Source organism: Pseudonaja textilis, chromosome 2 (assembly GCF_049901715.1).
Source record: "Pseudonaja textilis isolate UNSWEBS1 chromosome 2, rPseTex1.2, whole genome shotgun sequence".
NCBI classification, from domain to species: Eukaryota; Metazoa; Chordata; class Lepidosauria; order Squamata; family Elapidae; genus Pseudonaja; species Pseudonaja textilis.
Window position 1 is genome coordinate 223,726,619 of NC_141991.1, and position 14,960 is coordinate 223,741,578.

The following is a 14,960-nucleotide window of genomic DNA, read 5'->3' on the forward strand; positions in this document are numbered from 1 at the left end:
GATAAGCAAAGACCTCCCATGATTACAACCTCTGACATACTGATGGCTTCTTCACTGACTTCACTTATGGGAAGCAGAAAGATCACAAATCATGATCATATGTTCACAGGGATGCCATGATAACTGGAACTTCAACCACTGGTTGAAAATATTCATTCAGGGCTGACACAGGTCACTGAATGAATGGATGTAAGCCGAGAGCTACCTGTATTATAATACAGGTAGTCCTTGACTTACAAGTGTTCATTTAGTGATCGTTCAAAGTTACAATACACTGAAGAAAGTGACTTACAGCTGTTTTTCATACTTACGGCTGTTTTCAGCATCCCCATGGCCATATGAGCAAATTCAGACAATTGGTAACTGGCTTACTTTTATGACAGTTGCAATGCCCTAATGTCATGTGATCCCCATTTGCGACCTGCTGGCAAGCAAAGTCAATGGGGAAGCTAGAATCACTTAACAGTTGTGCTACTAACTTAACACCTGCAGTGATTCACTTAACAAGAGTGGCAAGAAAAGCAAAACGGAACAAAACTCACTGAACAAGTGCCTTGCTTAGAAACAAACTTTAGGTTCAATTGTGGTCATAAGTAGAGGTCTCCCTGTATACTTAAAGTTTATAAATAGCTGCCCAGTTTGAACAATGAGGATGTCAACTAAAAAGATACTCCTTTGGTCTTTTTAGCTGCCAGAAAAAGGGAGTGGGGGAAAACAAGGCATTCTTGAAATGCCTAGATAATCAACTCAACAGCCCAAAGTTGTCGGAGCATAAGAAGATTATTGGAGAGCATGTTGGATGACTCTTGGAGACTGATGTGTCCCATTGGAGAAGTCACATCCAGGGGGTGGGGGAAAGACCAGGGTCAAGGGGGAAATGTATGATGTGATTTAGTATCGGCTGCACCCAGCCATGTGCCAGCATCGCAATTTCTAATAAACCGAAATTTTTCGGAGATGTGGCTAGAGACTTTTGCTTTGATTGAGGGTGGATTTGTTGGAGCCCTGACAGCAGATCTGTGTGGCATACAATAATACAGTAAACAAAGGTATAAAAGCGAAATACAAAATGCCAACTAAAAACAAACATAAACCAACTAATCAGCGAACAGGAACTAAATTTATTGCATTCTTCTAGGTGAATTAGCTCCCGATGGCGTTTTTAGTTTTATATTTAAACATCAACTTTGGCAAGAAGTTTGACAAAACAAAATGAAGAGATTTATTTTATTGAGATTTTACTGTATTTTATTAAAAAGATATATAGTGCCTTCCTGGCTAGAGTCTAGGTCAGCCTCTTTCTCTCACATTCGTTAGTAATAGGAGCTGTAATCTGACCTATTTCAAGGATTGAGAAGAGCTGATCCAGATTAATATTCACAGATCACGGCAGAATAGATTTATTTCTGATTCTCTGAACTGGAGAACTGAACTGAACTGAACTCTGAACTGAACTGGAGTTGGAAAGTTGGGAAACTGCTTTGATCAAGAAACAACAAAACACGTATGAACACATGGACACATTCAAATTACATTTATTTATTGTTTTCTCTGATTTCAAAACCACCAGCAATTCTTGACAGTAACTGTCATGAAAAACAGCGTGTGCTGATGATGACAATGATTCTTCTAAATGTACTATCTCACCCCAACATTTTTTAAAGGAACCATTTGATTAAATGACAGACTTTTGTTCTCAGACACAACAGAGGTAATGTATACTTTCAGAAGAACAGCAATAATAATAGATTTTAGAGAAGGGGATGACATATAGCCTGGATTGTGTAAAGATTTAATGCGTGGAGAGCCAAGTCTGTAGAAGGTACTAGACAGGATGAGATTCTGTTTATTGCCAAGACAACCTAAGGCATAATGGAAGTCTATCAGCAAAAGCATCATGTGGCTGCATTTGCTTTTTTTTTCATTTCCATCATTTCCTTAGCTTTTTCTTTCATTTCTTGCTCCCTTTCAACCAGCATCGTTCGCTCTTTTTCCCACTCCTCAAGTTTCTCTTTGTATTTTGCAACGTCTTCCTCTTCAGATGCCTGTAGCTTTTCCTCAACAAGTTGAGTAGTCAGAGTTAACAGCTTCCTAGATTCCACCTTGCCAAGAGAGTGGAGTTTAGAATTCAGCTCCTGTCATGGTTAGCATAAGAGAGAGAAAGAAAAAGAAAAAAAAACAGTTAATCAGTTAACATCAACATAGACTGGTCTGGATCATATAATTTTTCCTTCCTTTGAAACTAGAATCTGACATTCTACAAGTAGGCCTATTACAGCTGATTCACATTTATTCTTGGGAAATTGCCCTGGCCATAATAAATGAGCATTCAGCCTTTTCCAAAAGGAAAAAATAAACAAATCCACGGAATGGTTTATATTTCAGATATTGTATAGGTTTTTTAGCATTATGTGGTGAGGTATTGTTGTTTTTGTTTTAGTCTTTGTTTTTTTGCTGTAATCTGCCCTCCTAGGTTCACACTGTTTGAATTGGGCAGCCCCATAAATCCAATAAATAAATACACAAACATAAAAATATACATAAACATATGCATAAGCTAGGTCTTTTGGCAAAACCAAAATATATTATTTAATAATAACAAAGCAAAGACAACATATATTAGTTTTTAGTTTGGTTAAGTGCCGAAGTAGGCTGAGCTTCTAAAAGCATTAGTAAAGCTTAACAAAAGCTCATTGTCCTAAAATTGACAAATGGCTTGCCAACCATCCCAACGTTTTTGACATTGCTGGTCCCGCCCCTAGGCTCCCTGCTGAGGCAAAGACTTATGCCAAGTTGCTTCAGCCAACCTTACAGCTAACAGGTGGGAATAATTAAAGTATTAATTGTCTAATAAAAAGATCCCATCTTCTTTATGCTGTTGCACAATAGATTCCTAGATGGCTTTTTTCTAAAGGTGTTTTTGAAGTTATGCTCAGCTCTGGCTAAGCAGCTGTTGAAAATGCTTTCATCCGGCCTCTGGGGGTATACAAGGGTGGGCTGCAAGGAGGGACCTTGGCCAAACAGGACATTCCATCATCAGTATTTCTTGCAGCAAACTGCAGTGATGAATAAAAAAAGAAATCCACTTAAGTGCTTTAAGATGCAGGGTCATTTGTGATTAGGGCTATTTTATAGGACAGCTTAAGGTTCAGAAGGCAACTTAATTGCCTTGAAAGAGAAATACCCCAGAGAATGAGAAGAAAACTATCTCAGAAAATTTGAACACTAGCAATTTTAAATTTCTATGTATTATTTTTCCAAAAAAGTTACTTACAGTAAATGAATTAATATAATTTATAAACCTAAGGATTAGCCAGCATTGATTTTTTAATAAGGTCAGTAGATTTTAGGGGTCATACTGAAATATTTTATTTTATGTTACTTATCTATATATCAAACTATTGTATTTTACACTGGTTTCATTTTAAATTGTTTTTACAGAATTTTATTAATAATTTTGTTTGGACTCTGTATTTTGATATGGGCTATGGACTAATCAAAAACTAACTAAACTAACTAATAACCAGCTAACTAAACAAATAAGGTCAAATAAGACGTACAGTAAACCGGACTTCTAAATTTCTTAGGCCACAGCCTATTGAATAAAGGACTCTCTTAAATTCTGTGCAGAAATGTATTATTAATCATTTTCTATCATGAACCTTTAATTCTGCCAGGAGTTCAAGATAATATTTGAATCACCAAAATATAACGGGTACAAAACTCTCATTGATTCAGACAGACTGGAGGCTGGTAGTTTATAGTTCCTTTTTTGGAAGATGAGGATGACATTTGCTCTCCTCCCAGCTTCTGAAATTTTAGTCCAAGAGTTCTCAAATATTAGTAAAATGACTCTGAAATGATGTCTGCTTAGTATTTTCAATAATCTATCTGGCCCTGATTTAATTCAGTTTATTTGGGGGCATAATGACGACTACCTAAGGCTGTGATATGATTATTTTTACTACTGGTTTGTGGGCATGGCTAGGTGGGCGTGGCTAGGTGGGTGTGGCCATGTGACTGAGTGGGCATGGCTTATTTTTGCTACTCTCCACCCGTTTTTTGGGGCCTTCTGGGCCTCAGAAGAACCTCTAGGGGGAACATTTTTGGTCCCAGAAGGTTCCTCTGGGGCTCAGGAAGAAAAAAAAATGGAGCCTGGAGTGGGCACAGAGCACCCCCCCCCAGTTCCATTCTGGGACCTTCCTGGCCTCAGAAGAGCCTGGGGGGGGTATTTTTGCCCCCAGAAGGCTCCTCTGGGGCTCAGGAAGGCAAAAAATGGAGGGGGGAGCTGAGCCCCTCCATTTTTTGCCTTCCTGGGCCTCAGCAAGGGGAATCCCAGCACAGCTGATTGTATGAACAACTGATTGTTGAGAGGGGAAAAAAAGAAATACATTAAGGGGGGAGCATCAGGCAGGTGGGGTGAGCGAACATCGGGCGGGCGGGTCAAGGGAGCCAGCGGTGACTGGGCGACCAGGTCAGGGGCGTGGCCAGCCAGAACTTACTACCAGTTTGGCGACCCACGCTAAATCTTTGTTACCGGTTCGCCCGATCTGGCAAAATGGCTGAATACCACCACTGCTAAGGCCCCATTTCCCTTTTGATGGAAGACAGTCACAAAAACAGGAGTCAAGTAGTTCTGCTCATTGAACACCCATTGTTTTTATATCTCCTGCAAGCTTTAGCTCATTCTGAAATTTAACTATTCTAATAAGAGTTCCTACAATTTTAGAAGACCACCTTGCAGTTGTCAGCCCCCATCCATATTGAATCGCATTTGGGACTGCCACAAGGGAGGAGGGGTGACCGTGGGAATGAAAGTAAAGTGAGAAGGGAGGACAGCCACAACATTCTTTCGCCGGAGCTCAAGGCCGAGTCGCTGAAGTTTGGAGGGGAGTGACTGGACTTGGCAGGAGTTCAAAATGGAGGTGGGTTGGAGAGTGTGATTTGAGGGTCATCAGAAAAGGAGGCTGGGTGTGAGTCTAATTTAGCAGGGGAAAACCCAGGAATTCAGATTTGGGTTTTCCCAGATGTGCCAATATGACTTCTCAATAAAGTCTTACTTGGATGGACTTTGTCTCTGAGCACTGAATTGAGATAGTTTGATTGGAACTCTGACGCAGTCTTCTTTAGGTATGTCCCTCTCCTTCCATTCCCCCCCCTTTATCTTTTAATGTTTTAGAGCACGGGTCCCCAACCACCGGTCCGTGGAACATTTCCTACCGGGCTGCCGGTTTGCTGGGCACCGCCATCTTGTTTGATGAGAAAGTGCTTCCGGGTGAGCTTTTCCGATTGGAAAGCGGCGTTTGCATCCTGAAGGAATCCTCGCACCTTAGTTTCATCGAAGGGGGGGCTTCGAACGAAACTAAGGCACGAGGATTCTTTCAGCACCCAAGGCAAGACAAGCCGAGCGACCGTCCCGAAGCGAAGCCCATCAACAAAGGTACAAAGGAGGAGTTGAAGGTGGCAAGGAGAAGCGGGGGATGGCTGGCTGGCTGGTCGCTCGGCTCACCTTGCCTTGTCATGCGTGCTGATGCCGGTACCGGGCCACGGATCATTTTGAATAGAAAGTATATTGCTTAAGTTTAACATTTCTTTCTCTCCATATGTCTTTTAGAGTTAATTCCTCTGCCATTTTAAAAAAAGATTTAGGAAGAGTTTTTCTATTATACTTTGCTGCTGTTGCAATATAATCAAGTTTATTATCCACAATTCCATTAAAGTCTCCCATCATAATTATATTAGCATAGTCCAGTCCAGCCATCTTGGTATGTAATTTTTTATAGAATTCTTCCTGTTTATCATTCGGGGCATAAATTGCAGTCAAAAGTATCTTTCTATTATTGTCCATTATTTCCACCATTAATATTCTCCCATCATCATCTGTATAAATCATTTTTGCTGGAATAACCTCTTTAATATATAAGACCACCCCTCTTTTCTTACATTGAGTCAAAGAGGTAAACAATTTCCCTAATTTTGGTTGTAATAACAATTGTTCATGTTGCTTTTTAATATGTACTTCTTGTAGACAAATTATATCAAATTTTAGTTTCCTTAATTTATGGAAAATCTTCCTTCTCTTAGCAGCTGAATTCAGTCCATTTATATTCATTGTAATCAGTTTTTTCTCTTCCATGTTTATATTTTATATTTAGATTTAACCACTCTCGTGGGTCTTGATTCACGCTGATCTTTAATATCCACTTGTCCACCTACTGCACCTTCTTCTTTTCCAATCTCCATTTGTTCCTCTTGGGATTCAGTTAATGGAGCCTCCTTTTCTGCCTCTCCTTCTCTCTCTCCAAAGACTTCTGCATAAAACAGTTCTGCTTTCTCAATTGAATCAATTCTATGTCTCTGTTCCTGCCACGTAAACATCAATCCTTCTGGGATCAGCCATCTGTAAGTCACCTCCTTTTTCAATAACATTTTGGTCAGGAATCGATATTCTCTTCTCATCTCTCTCACTCTTCTGGGTATTTGTTTTAAAACCAAGATTTCTTTACCTTTGTATTTCAATATCTTCTCTCTTGCCACTTGTAATATTTGTGTCTTCATGGATTTTTTAGTAAATCTAATATGGACTTCTCTGGGCAGATTATTTCTCATCGCATATCTTGTAAAAACTCGATATATCTCATCTATTCCATCCATCATCTTCTCTTCTGTTATCTCCAACACATCCGCCAAGATTCCTACCATTATCGCAGCCAAATCTTGTCCTTTTTCTTCTTCTATATTTTGAAATCTAAGATAGAATTCTGATCTATCCAACTCCCACTTCAACATCCCACTTTTTTCTTGTTCAATCACTGTTAGTCTATTATCAATATTTCCAATCTTCTCCTCTCTTCGTTTACCCCCTTCTTCGACTTTTTGAAGTCTCTCCTCATATTTTGTCATCATCTGTTGAATACTTTCCACTTTTTCCTCCGTCCTCCCTGTTCTTTGTTCAATGGTATCTATTTTTACCTTAAGATCTTGAATTCCTTGCATAATCATCTGAAAAGATGCTCTTTCTTGTTCTTTTTCTTTATCTTGCTTTAACATTGTCTGAATTGAACGCTGTCCAGATGGTGGGGAGGCGGAGGTAGACATAGAGGCACCCGAAGATATAAGTTTCTTACTCATTTTAAATGGTTCCAGCTCTTCAAATTCTTTCAAATTTTAATCCAAAAAGAGTAGCCAATTATAATCCAAAATGAGAAGGCCAATAATAAAAAAGAATCAATAATGAGAGAAAAAGAAGAAAAACATGAAAAAGAAAAAGGAAAAGAGCAAAAAGAAAAAATTCTTCAAATTCTTCCTGACCTTAATCCAATTAAAAAAAAATAGCCCACAAGAGAGAATAAAAATAAAAATAAAAATAAAAACCCAGTAAAAATAATAATAGTCAAAGTCAAAGCCAAAAAGAAGGAAAAGAGAAAAAGAGAGAAAAAAACAAAACAAAAAACTAGAAGAATAAATTTCTTCAAATTCCACACCTTAATCCAGCCAAAAAAAAAAATCTCAATTGAAAAAAGAAAAAAGAAATAGTCCATTGATATACATTAAAAAAAAAAAAACAGAATCCAAATAGAAAGGAGAAAAAATAAAGTAAAATAAGTCAAAATAAAATAAAAATAAAAAAAATTCAGAGGCTTCCCTTTGAAAATAAATCAAACTTAAAAATAAAAATAAAGACCTTAATGCTGGTGGAGGGGGTGGCGGAACTAAAAAAAAGAATTAGAAAAAGAAAGTAGACAGCAATACACTGCACTCTATTTAATTGTCCAAGGCTCTAATTATGACTCCCTTCTCTTTCCCACAAGCTTCAAAGCTAAGCCATAAATATCCAGAAAGACACCTGTAATAATATTCTACAAAGCGCTTTCCTCTATCTTATCAGAAGATGTCCTTGGGGAGAAGTATTTCATCTTTTCACAGTTCAAGTAAAATGTTTCCAAGCCTCTAGTTGGCAGTGTTACAAAGTTTCTTAGTTCTCACTTTCCCCCCTCCTCTCTGAACAGCATAAAAAAAAAGAAAAGCCGGCAGGGAATACACAAACATATAAAAGCAAAAAAGAATAATAAAAAAAATAAAATAAACAAAGGGAGCCTCTAGCCTAAAAATGAAAAATCCAAAGGAAGAATACAAATAAAATATAAAAAGGAACAGTCCAGTTATCCCGTAAATAACAATGAAGTCCGGAAGCAAAGAAAAAAAAAAGCAAATAAATTCTCTCTTTGACGTCTCCCTTAAAAAAAACGCCGCTTAGTCAATTTTGTCAAAAAAAAAAAATCACACAGATTTCTTCTAAAAATCAGAGCGAACTTTCAAGACTCAAAAAATTAAATAAAAAAAAAAGTTTCTCACCCAACCGACAGACTCTCTCTCAGACCCGTTCTTTCTGGAGCCGCCCCGACTTCAGCAGCATGGGGGCTGCCTCTCCGCCGCCAGCAAAGAGAGCTTCACCCGGGTCTTCCAGGGATTTTGCGATATCCCCGGAGTCCTCAGGGTACGCTCTTCACGATAGCTGTCCCTACGGGACAGCATAGGTCCGTTTGGACCGGCCGGTAACGGAGATATCGGCTGCAATCGAGGAGCTCGATTGCAGACCGTATCGTCACGGCGCAAGCTCCTCCCTTCTTCCGGGCCACGGATCATTTTGTGATGCCAGTACCAGGCCGTGGCACAAAAAAGGTTTGGGGCCACTGTTTTAGAGAATTCTGCATGTATTCAATGTTGGCCTCTTTAGATAATTCCTGTTTTTCTTTCTTGTGGGGACTGTTTGAGGCTGCCCCTGTAACATACGATTTTGTAGAATTTCCCAGTTCTTTCTTCCACCTTCTGACCAATAAAACTCTCAGTGAGGGAGGGCAAGAATAATTTGGACCTCTGGAGGACTTCCGGTTTGCGGCGCTTCGGTGCAGGCAGGAATCCGCGACTGTGCGCGGTCCCTGCCTGTGTTCACTGCCTGAGTGCCCCGAGCCATTTGGCTGTGGGGCTAAGCCACCTTTGCAGAAGGTGGTGAAGACTGGGGGGCTCTGGCAGGGATGAGAGACATTGCATCTCTCTTCCCTAGCTGGCTAAATCTCCCTCTCCGAAGGCAGCTGAGCGGCGGTCTGTAATGGCCGCCACATAGAAGAGCTCAGCCGGAAAAAGAAAGTGCTGGAGGACCTGTGAAGAAGTGAAAGTGATCTTTGCTGACCAGGACAAAGTAACAGTGAAAGTATCCTGATATTTAATACTTACTAAAGATGCATTGTTCCCAGACTGAGTAAGCGGCGAATGGATATTAAAGGAAAAACTTTTTTTCTTTTCACTCTCCTTCCAAATGGAACAGCTTTGAGAGAAATCAGAAAACCCGCATTGAAGGTATGCTAAATGCTAAAGAGTATGCTAATGCCAAAGGGATATGGATTTCTAAATATTTAAAGAAAAAATTTTCTTTTGCTGTGAGTGGGAAGGGAGAGGAAAATAAATTGAAGTAGAATTTGAAAATAAGAAGCAGACTGTCTAGAATTTTAAAGAGCCATTTGAACATTAATAAGACTTCAAAAAGACATATTTCAATTGGAACTTTGTGACTTAATAGCAACCCCAGAAAAAGAAATGGAAGAAGGGAAAAAGTGCTAAAAGAAATAGTTTATCTGGACTGTTTGGTGACTTTGGATCTTTTGAGAAATCTTTTTTTTTTCTTTGTTTAAAAACACTCGGGTGGTTGTTCTGGGAAAAACTTTTCCTCCTTATAATGGCATTATCTTTGGATTAATCCAAAACTGAATATCAAAAATATAAAAAGGAAGAACAAGACTGGAAAGATACTTCGGGCATTCTTTTTCAATCTCTAGAAATGGAGGTACGTTCTTATGGAGAATCGATTGCGCAACAGGATAATTGGGACAAAGAAGAAACCATCTTCTTTGGTTTCTTCTTTGTCCCAAGACAAAGAAGGAGAGAAGAAGGAGAAGAAAGAGGAAGGAGAAGAAAGAGGAAAGGAGGAGAAGAAAGAGGAAAAGAAAAAAGGGATTTTAAAACCTAAAAAAACAACCAAAAAAGATAAAAATGCGTTGAAAGGTGGATATAAGGTTAGAAAACAAGAGAAAGGGGGAAAGCAGAAGAAGAAAAGGGAGGTGGAGAGACAAAGGGGTAAAAAGGGTAAGGAAAAGAATAAGCAAGGGAGAAAGGAAGGGGTGAGAAGTCTCAACGATGGGAAGCAAGATTTAAAGAAACAAAATTCATTTAGAGACAATGGGTAAATCTAATTGAAAAAGGGATTCTGTAAGGTACATAAGATTGTGTTACTATAGGCGTTTTTAGAATAAAATGTTTAAGATATAAATGAGTATTAATATGTATGATTAAAGTGGTATTGACAGAGGTACTAGCTACATTATATATCTATAAATGTGTTCCTTAGTTGTTGCTGTTCTTTCTTGTTTTCCTTTTTCTTTCTATATAATACATTGTGTAATTTTAGGATGTGCTAAACAGAATCCCAATACAAGTTATGTGTGATATTAAGTATTATTAGGTTAGGGGAAAGAGTTAAAGGCATCATACTCCAATCAGTGTACAGGAGAAGTTTTGTTTAAAGAGAAAAGATGAATGGATAGTTGAGAACAGACAAAGAATGACAAGTATTATGATTTGAATTGAGATGAGATAAGTAGAATAAAACTAAGAGAGTTAAAAAAAGGAAGAAGCTATATAGAAAATGGAAAACGGTAATAAGATATGGAATGATATATAAAAGGAACATGATCTTCGAAGTGGTGTCTGTACGATGAGTTTTAACCCGGGATCAAGCAACTTTCAGAAAAGATGTTTTATGTTTTATGTTTTGTTTGTTTTTGTATTGGAAGAGAACAATGAAATTGTATAAGACAGATGGATAAAAAAATGTATACAATCTAAAGTTAAAGAGATATAATTTGAATAAATAGAAGGAAAGGGAGTAATAAAGAGAAGTTCGGGATAAGATATGAAGTTGAACAGATAAGGTAAATATATATACTAAATTGTGTTTATATAGAAATGTGATAATTTGGAATAATTCTGTCTTTAAATAAGATGTTGTATTGGTTTTTTTAGAAAAAGATTTCTTATGTCATTATATTTTATGTTTTGTTTGTTTGTATATTGTTTTGTAAAATTAATAAAATTTGCTTAAAAAACAAAAAGAATAATTTGGACCTCTGACTCTTGGCAAAGTTAGATTCCCATTAGATAAAGATAATCAGAGTTGGAAGGGACCTTGTAGGTCATCTAGTCCAACCCCCCACCGAAGCGGGAGACCGTACACTATTTCCGAAAAATGGCAGTCCAATCTCTTCTTGAAAGTTTCAACTGATGGCGCTCCCACAAGCTGTTCCACTGGTTGATTGTTCTCACTGTCAGAAAGTTTCTCCTTGTTTCCAGGTTAAATCTCTCCTTGTTCAGTTTCCATCCATTATTCCTTGTCTGGCCTACAGGAGCTTTAGAAAATAGCTTGACCACTTCCTCCCTGTGGCAGCCCCCCAAATATTGGAAGACCGCTATCATGTCTCCCCTGGTCCTTCTCTTGACTAGACTAGCCAAGCCCAGTTCCTGCAACTGTTCGTTGTGTGTTTTAGCCTCCAGTCCCCTAATCATCCTGGTTGCTTTTCTCTGTACTTTTTCTAGAGTCTCAACATCTTTATAATGCGGTGACCAAAACTGGATGCAGTACTCTAGGTGTGGTCTTACTAAGGCTTTATAAAGTGGTATTAGTACTTCCTTTGATCTTGACTGTATCCCTCTGTTAATACAACTTAGGATTTCATTAGCTTTTTTGGCAGCGGCTGCACACTGCTGGCTCATATTCAGCTGGTTGTCCACTAAGACTCCAAGATCCCTCTCACAGTTACTGCTATTGAGCCTGGTTTCACCTAGTCTATATGTGTACTTTGGGTTTTTCTTGCATAAGTGTAGGGCTTTACTTTTCTCTACATTGAATTTCATTTTGTTAGATATGGCCCAGTGTTCTAGTCTGTCAAGATCCATCTGGATCTTGAGCCTATCTTCTTAGGTGTTAGCTATTCCTGCCAGCTTAGTATCATCTGCAAATTTGGTAAATTCCCCTTCTATTCCCTCATCTAAGTCGTTAAGGAAGATATTGAAGAGTACTGGGCCTAAGACGGAACCTTGTGGCACCTCACTGCTTACTTCCCTCCATGTAGACTTAGACCCATTAAGGACTACTCGTTGAGTACGGTTTGCCAGCCAGTTGCGAATCCATCTAGTGGTGGTGCTATCTATTCCACTTTTTTCTAGCTTACTAAGAAGTAGATTGTGGTCTACTTTATCGAATGCCTTGCTGAAATCTAAATATATTATGTCCACAGTATTTTTCTGGTCTACTAATTTAGTCACTGTGTTGAAGAATGAAATAAGATTGGTTTGGCATGATCTGTTTTTAACAAACCCATGCTGACTGCTGGTTATTACTTTACTTGTTTCTAGATGTTGGCAGATCTGTTTTTTAATTATCTTTTCCAGTGTCTTCCCGGGAATTGATGTTAGGCTGATTGGTCTATAGTTTCCTGGGTCTGTTTTTTTTTCCTTTTTTGAAGATGGGAACCACATCTGCTCTTTTCCAGTCCTCTGGTAGTTCCCCGGTGCTCCAGGATTTTTGAAAGATATGGTGCAGTGGTTCTGAGATGACCTCTGCCAGCTCCTTTAAAACTCTGAGATGTAATCCATCAGGCCCCGGTGATTTGTTTTTATCAAGATCAGACAGGTGTTCTCTTACTATTTTTTTTTTTGTTTATTTTAACTTTTATTTCTGGTCTGTCTTTTACAGTTATGTTTTTGGTGGGTTGAGCTATAGTTTTTTTTTGTGTGAAGACAGAGGGAAAGGATGAGTTAAGCAGTTCTGCTTTCTCTCTGTTGCCTGTTACTTCCTTGCCATCTTCTCTCTTTAGTGGACCAACTGTTTCCTTGATTTTTTTCTTGTTATTTATATGTTGAAAGAAACTTTTTTTCTATTATCTTTGACTTTTGTTGCAAGTCTTTGTTTGTTCTGAGCCTTTGCTAACCTGACTTCATCTTTGCAGATTCTGGCTATCTGCTGATATTCTGCCTTAGTTGTATGTCCTTCTTTCCATTTTTTGTACTTGTCCTTTTTTTCTTTCAATTTGCCAAAGAGATCTTTGTGTAGCCACGCTGGTTTCTTCTTGGATTTCTTGTTTTTCTTTCTCAGTGGTATTGTGCTGGTCTGGGCTTCTATGATCATACTTTTTAGAGTTTCCCAAGATTCTTGAGTTGTTTTCCCCTTTAGGGGAAAGATTCCCCATGGAATCTTCCAAGTTCTCTCTGAGTTTATTGAAATCAGCTCTTTTAAAATCCAAGACTCTGGTGTCATTATGTTCTGTTGCTTGTGTTTGTGTTATGTTGAATTCTAGTATGACATGGTCACTCTCAGCCAAGGTTCCTGAAGTTTCAACTCCCTCTATTTTTTTTTATCAAGATAACTGATTATCAAGATAACTAAAAACTAAACATCATTGTTACTTCATACATCTTTGAAAACTGGTTGCCAGATGCAGAAAGGTGTCATTTATTTCTTCTGCTTGCACTGATGGTCTATACAAAATTCCCAAAGTGGTGTCATTTTCTCTCTCTCTCATTATTATTTCCAGATACTTTCAACATGCTCTGCTGAATTTCTGTTCATGTACATTTTTCTTTTATGTACCATGTAGCAATCCTCCATCCTTTCTCTTGGGTCTGGTTCCTTTTGAATAAATTACACTGTCGTGGCTATGTGCCAATCCTGAGTATCATCCCGATACGTTTCAGTGATACCCATCACTTTATATTTGTCTTTGTTTTCCCGAATTAGGATCGCTAGTTCTCCCTATTTCTTTCACGATCATGTATTAGTGCAGAAATATCAGCATTCTGCTCTACTGACGCTTGGTATTGTGTAAAGCTTGTTCTAGTCTCTTCTTCTCCTTTGTGTTTTGCTTTCTTTGTCTTAATATTTGGATGGATATTAGGTCTTGGACTTTTCCCAACCTCACCCTTTTGTTTTAATTTAATGCCCTAATGGCAAGCAACAGCAATAGCTCTTAAGACTTATATACAGCTCCATAGTGCTTTACAGTACTCTCTGAGCAGTTCACAATGTCAGCATATTGTGCTCTCATTTTATTAACCCTGAAAGGACAGAAGACTGCAGGATCAGCCCATCAGGATCAAACTTCAGGCTGTGGGCAAAGTTAGCCTGCAATACTGCATTCTAACCACTGCGCCACCAGGGCTCATGAGCCATAATAGTGAGATAGGCAAGATGACTGTCAAACACTTTCTTCTCAGGTTTTGTTAAAAATTTATTTAGGTTTCATAGCTTTTGAAATGTCAGCAAGGCACTAGGCTCATTCTGACATTATTTTCTTTTCTTTTATTTATTAAACTTATTTGCTGCCCATCACATCGCAAGGCAATTCTGAATGACCTGCAGAGTTAAAACCAATAAAACAATACAAATATACATATAGCAATAAGATTATAAGCTATGGTAAAAAGATGGGGAGGGAGGAAACAAGGTATACAGTGGGTAAGGTGGGATTTGCTATTTATCTACTAACCACCTCCAGCATGGCACTCCCCTACTGGGACCCAAAGCCAACTGGCAGAGTCATGTTTTCAGGCCCTTATGGAAGATCAGGGGGTGGGAGCAGATAATTTAGGTCATTGATAAAACATTCACTATTTTATAATTCTTTCTCAATCCTGGTGATTTCTGATTATTTAGATTTCAATTGAGCATTTAAAATGGGGGTGTCAAACTCAAGGCCCGTGGGCCAAATCTGGCCCACGGGGCCACCCTGGGAACAACAAAGGACTGGCCTGTGGTGCCTTTGCCAGCAAGAACTGAGATCGGGAGAGCCACACATGGGCCTCCCAGGTTCCATTTTCAGCCATGACGGCATCTTGCAGTCATCTGACAGCAA

General features: G+C 38.6%; 1 protein-coding gene across 2 annotated transcripts in view; it reads right to left on the bottom strand.

Annotated features, from left to right (window-relative positions):
* Positions 1 to 1,519: 1,519 nt before the first annotated feature.
* MRPS27 (mitochondrial ribosomal protein S27) overlaps positions 1,520 to 14,960 on the bottom strand; it is a 55,025-nt gene continuing 41,584 nt past the window's right edge. For both annotated transcript variants that reach the window (XM_026718247.2, XM_087927133.1), the window contains exon 11: positions 1,520 to 2,135. In XM_026718247.2, coding sequence (XP_026574032.1) covers positions 1,896 to 2,135 — 240 coding nt within the window. In that variant the 3' untranslated portion in view covers positions 1,520 to 1,895. The remainder of the gene's footprint in view (positions 2,136 to 14,960) is intronic.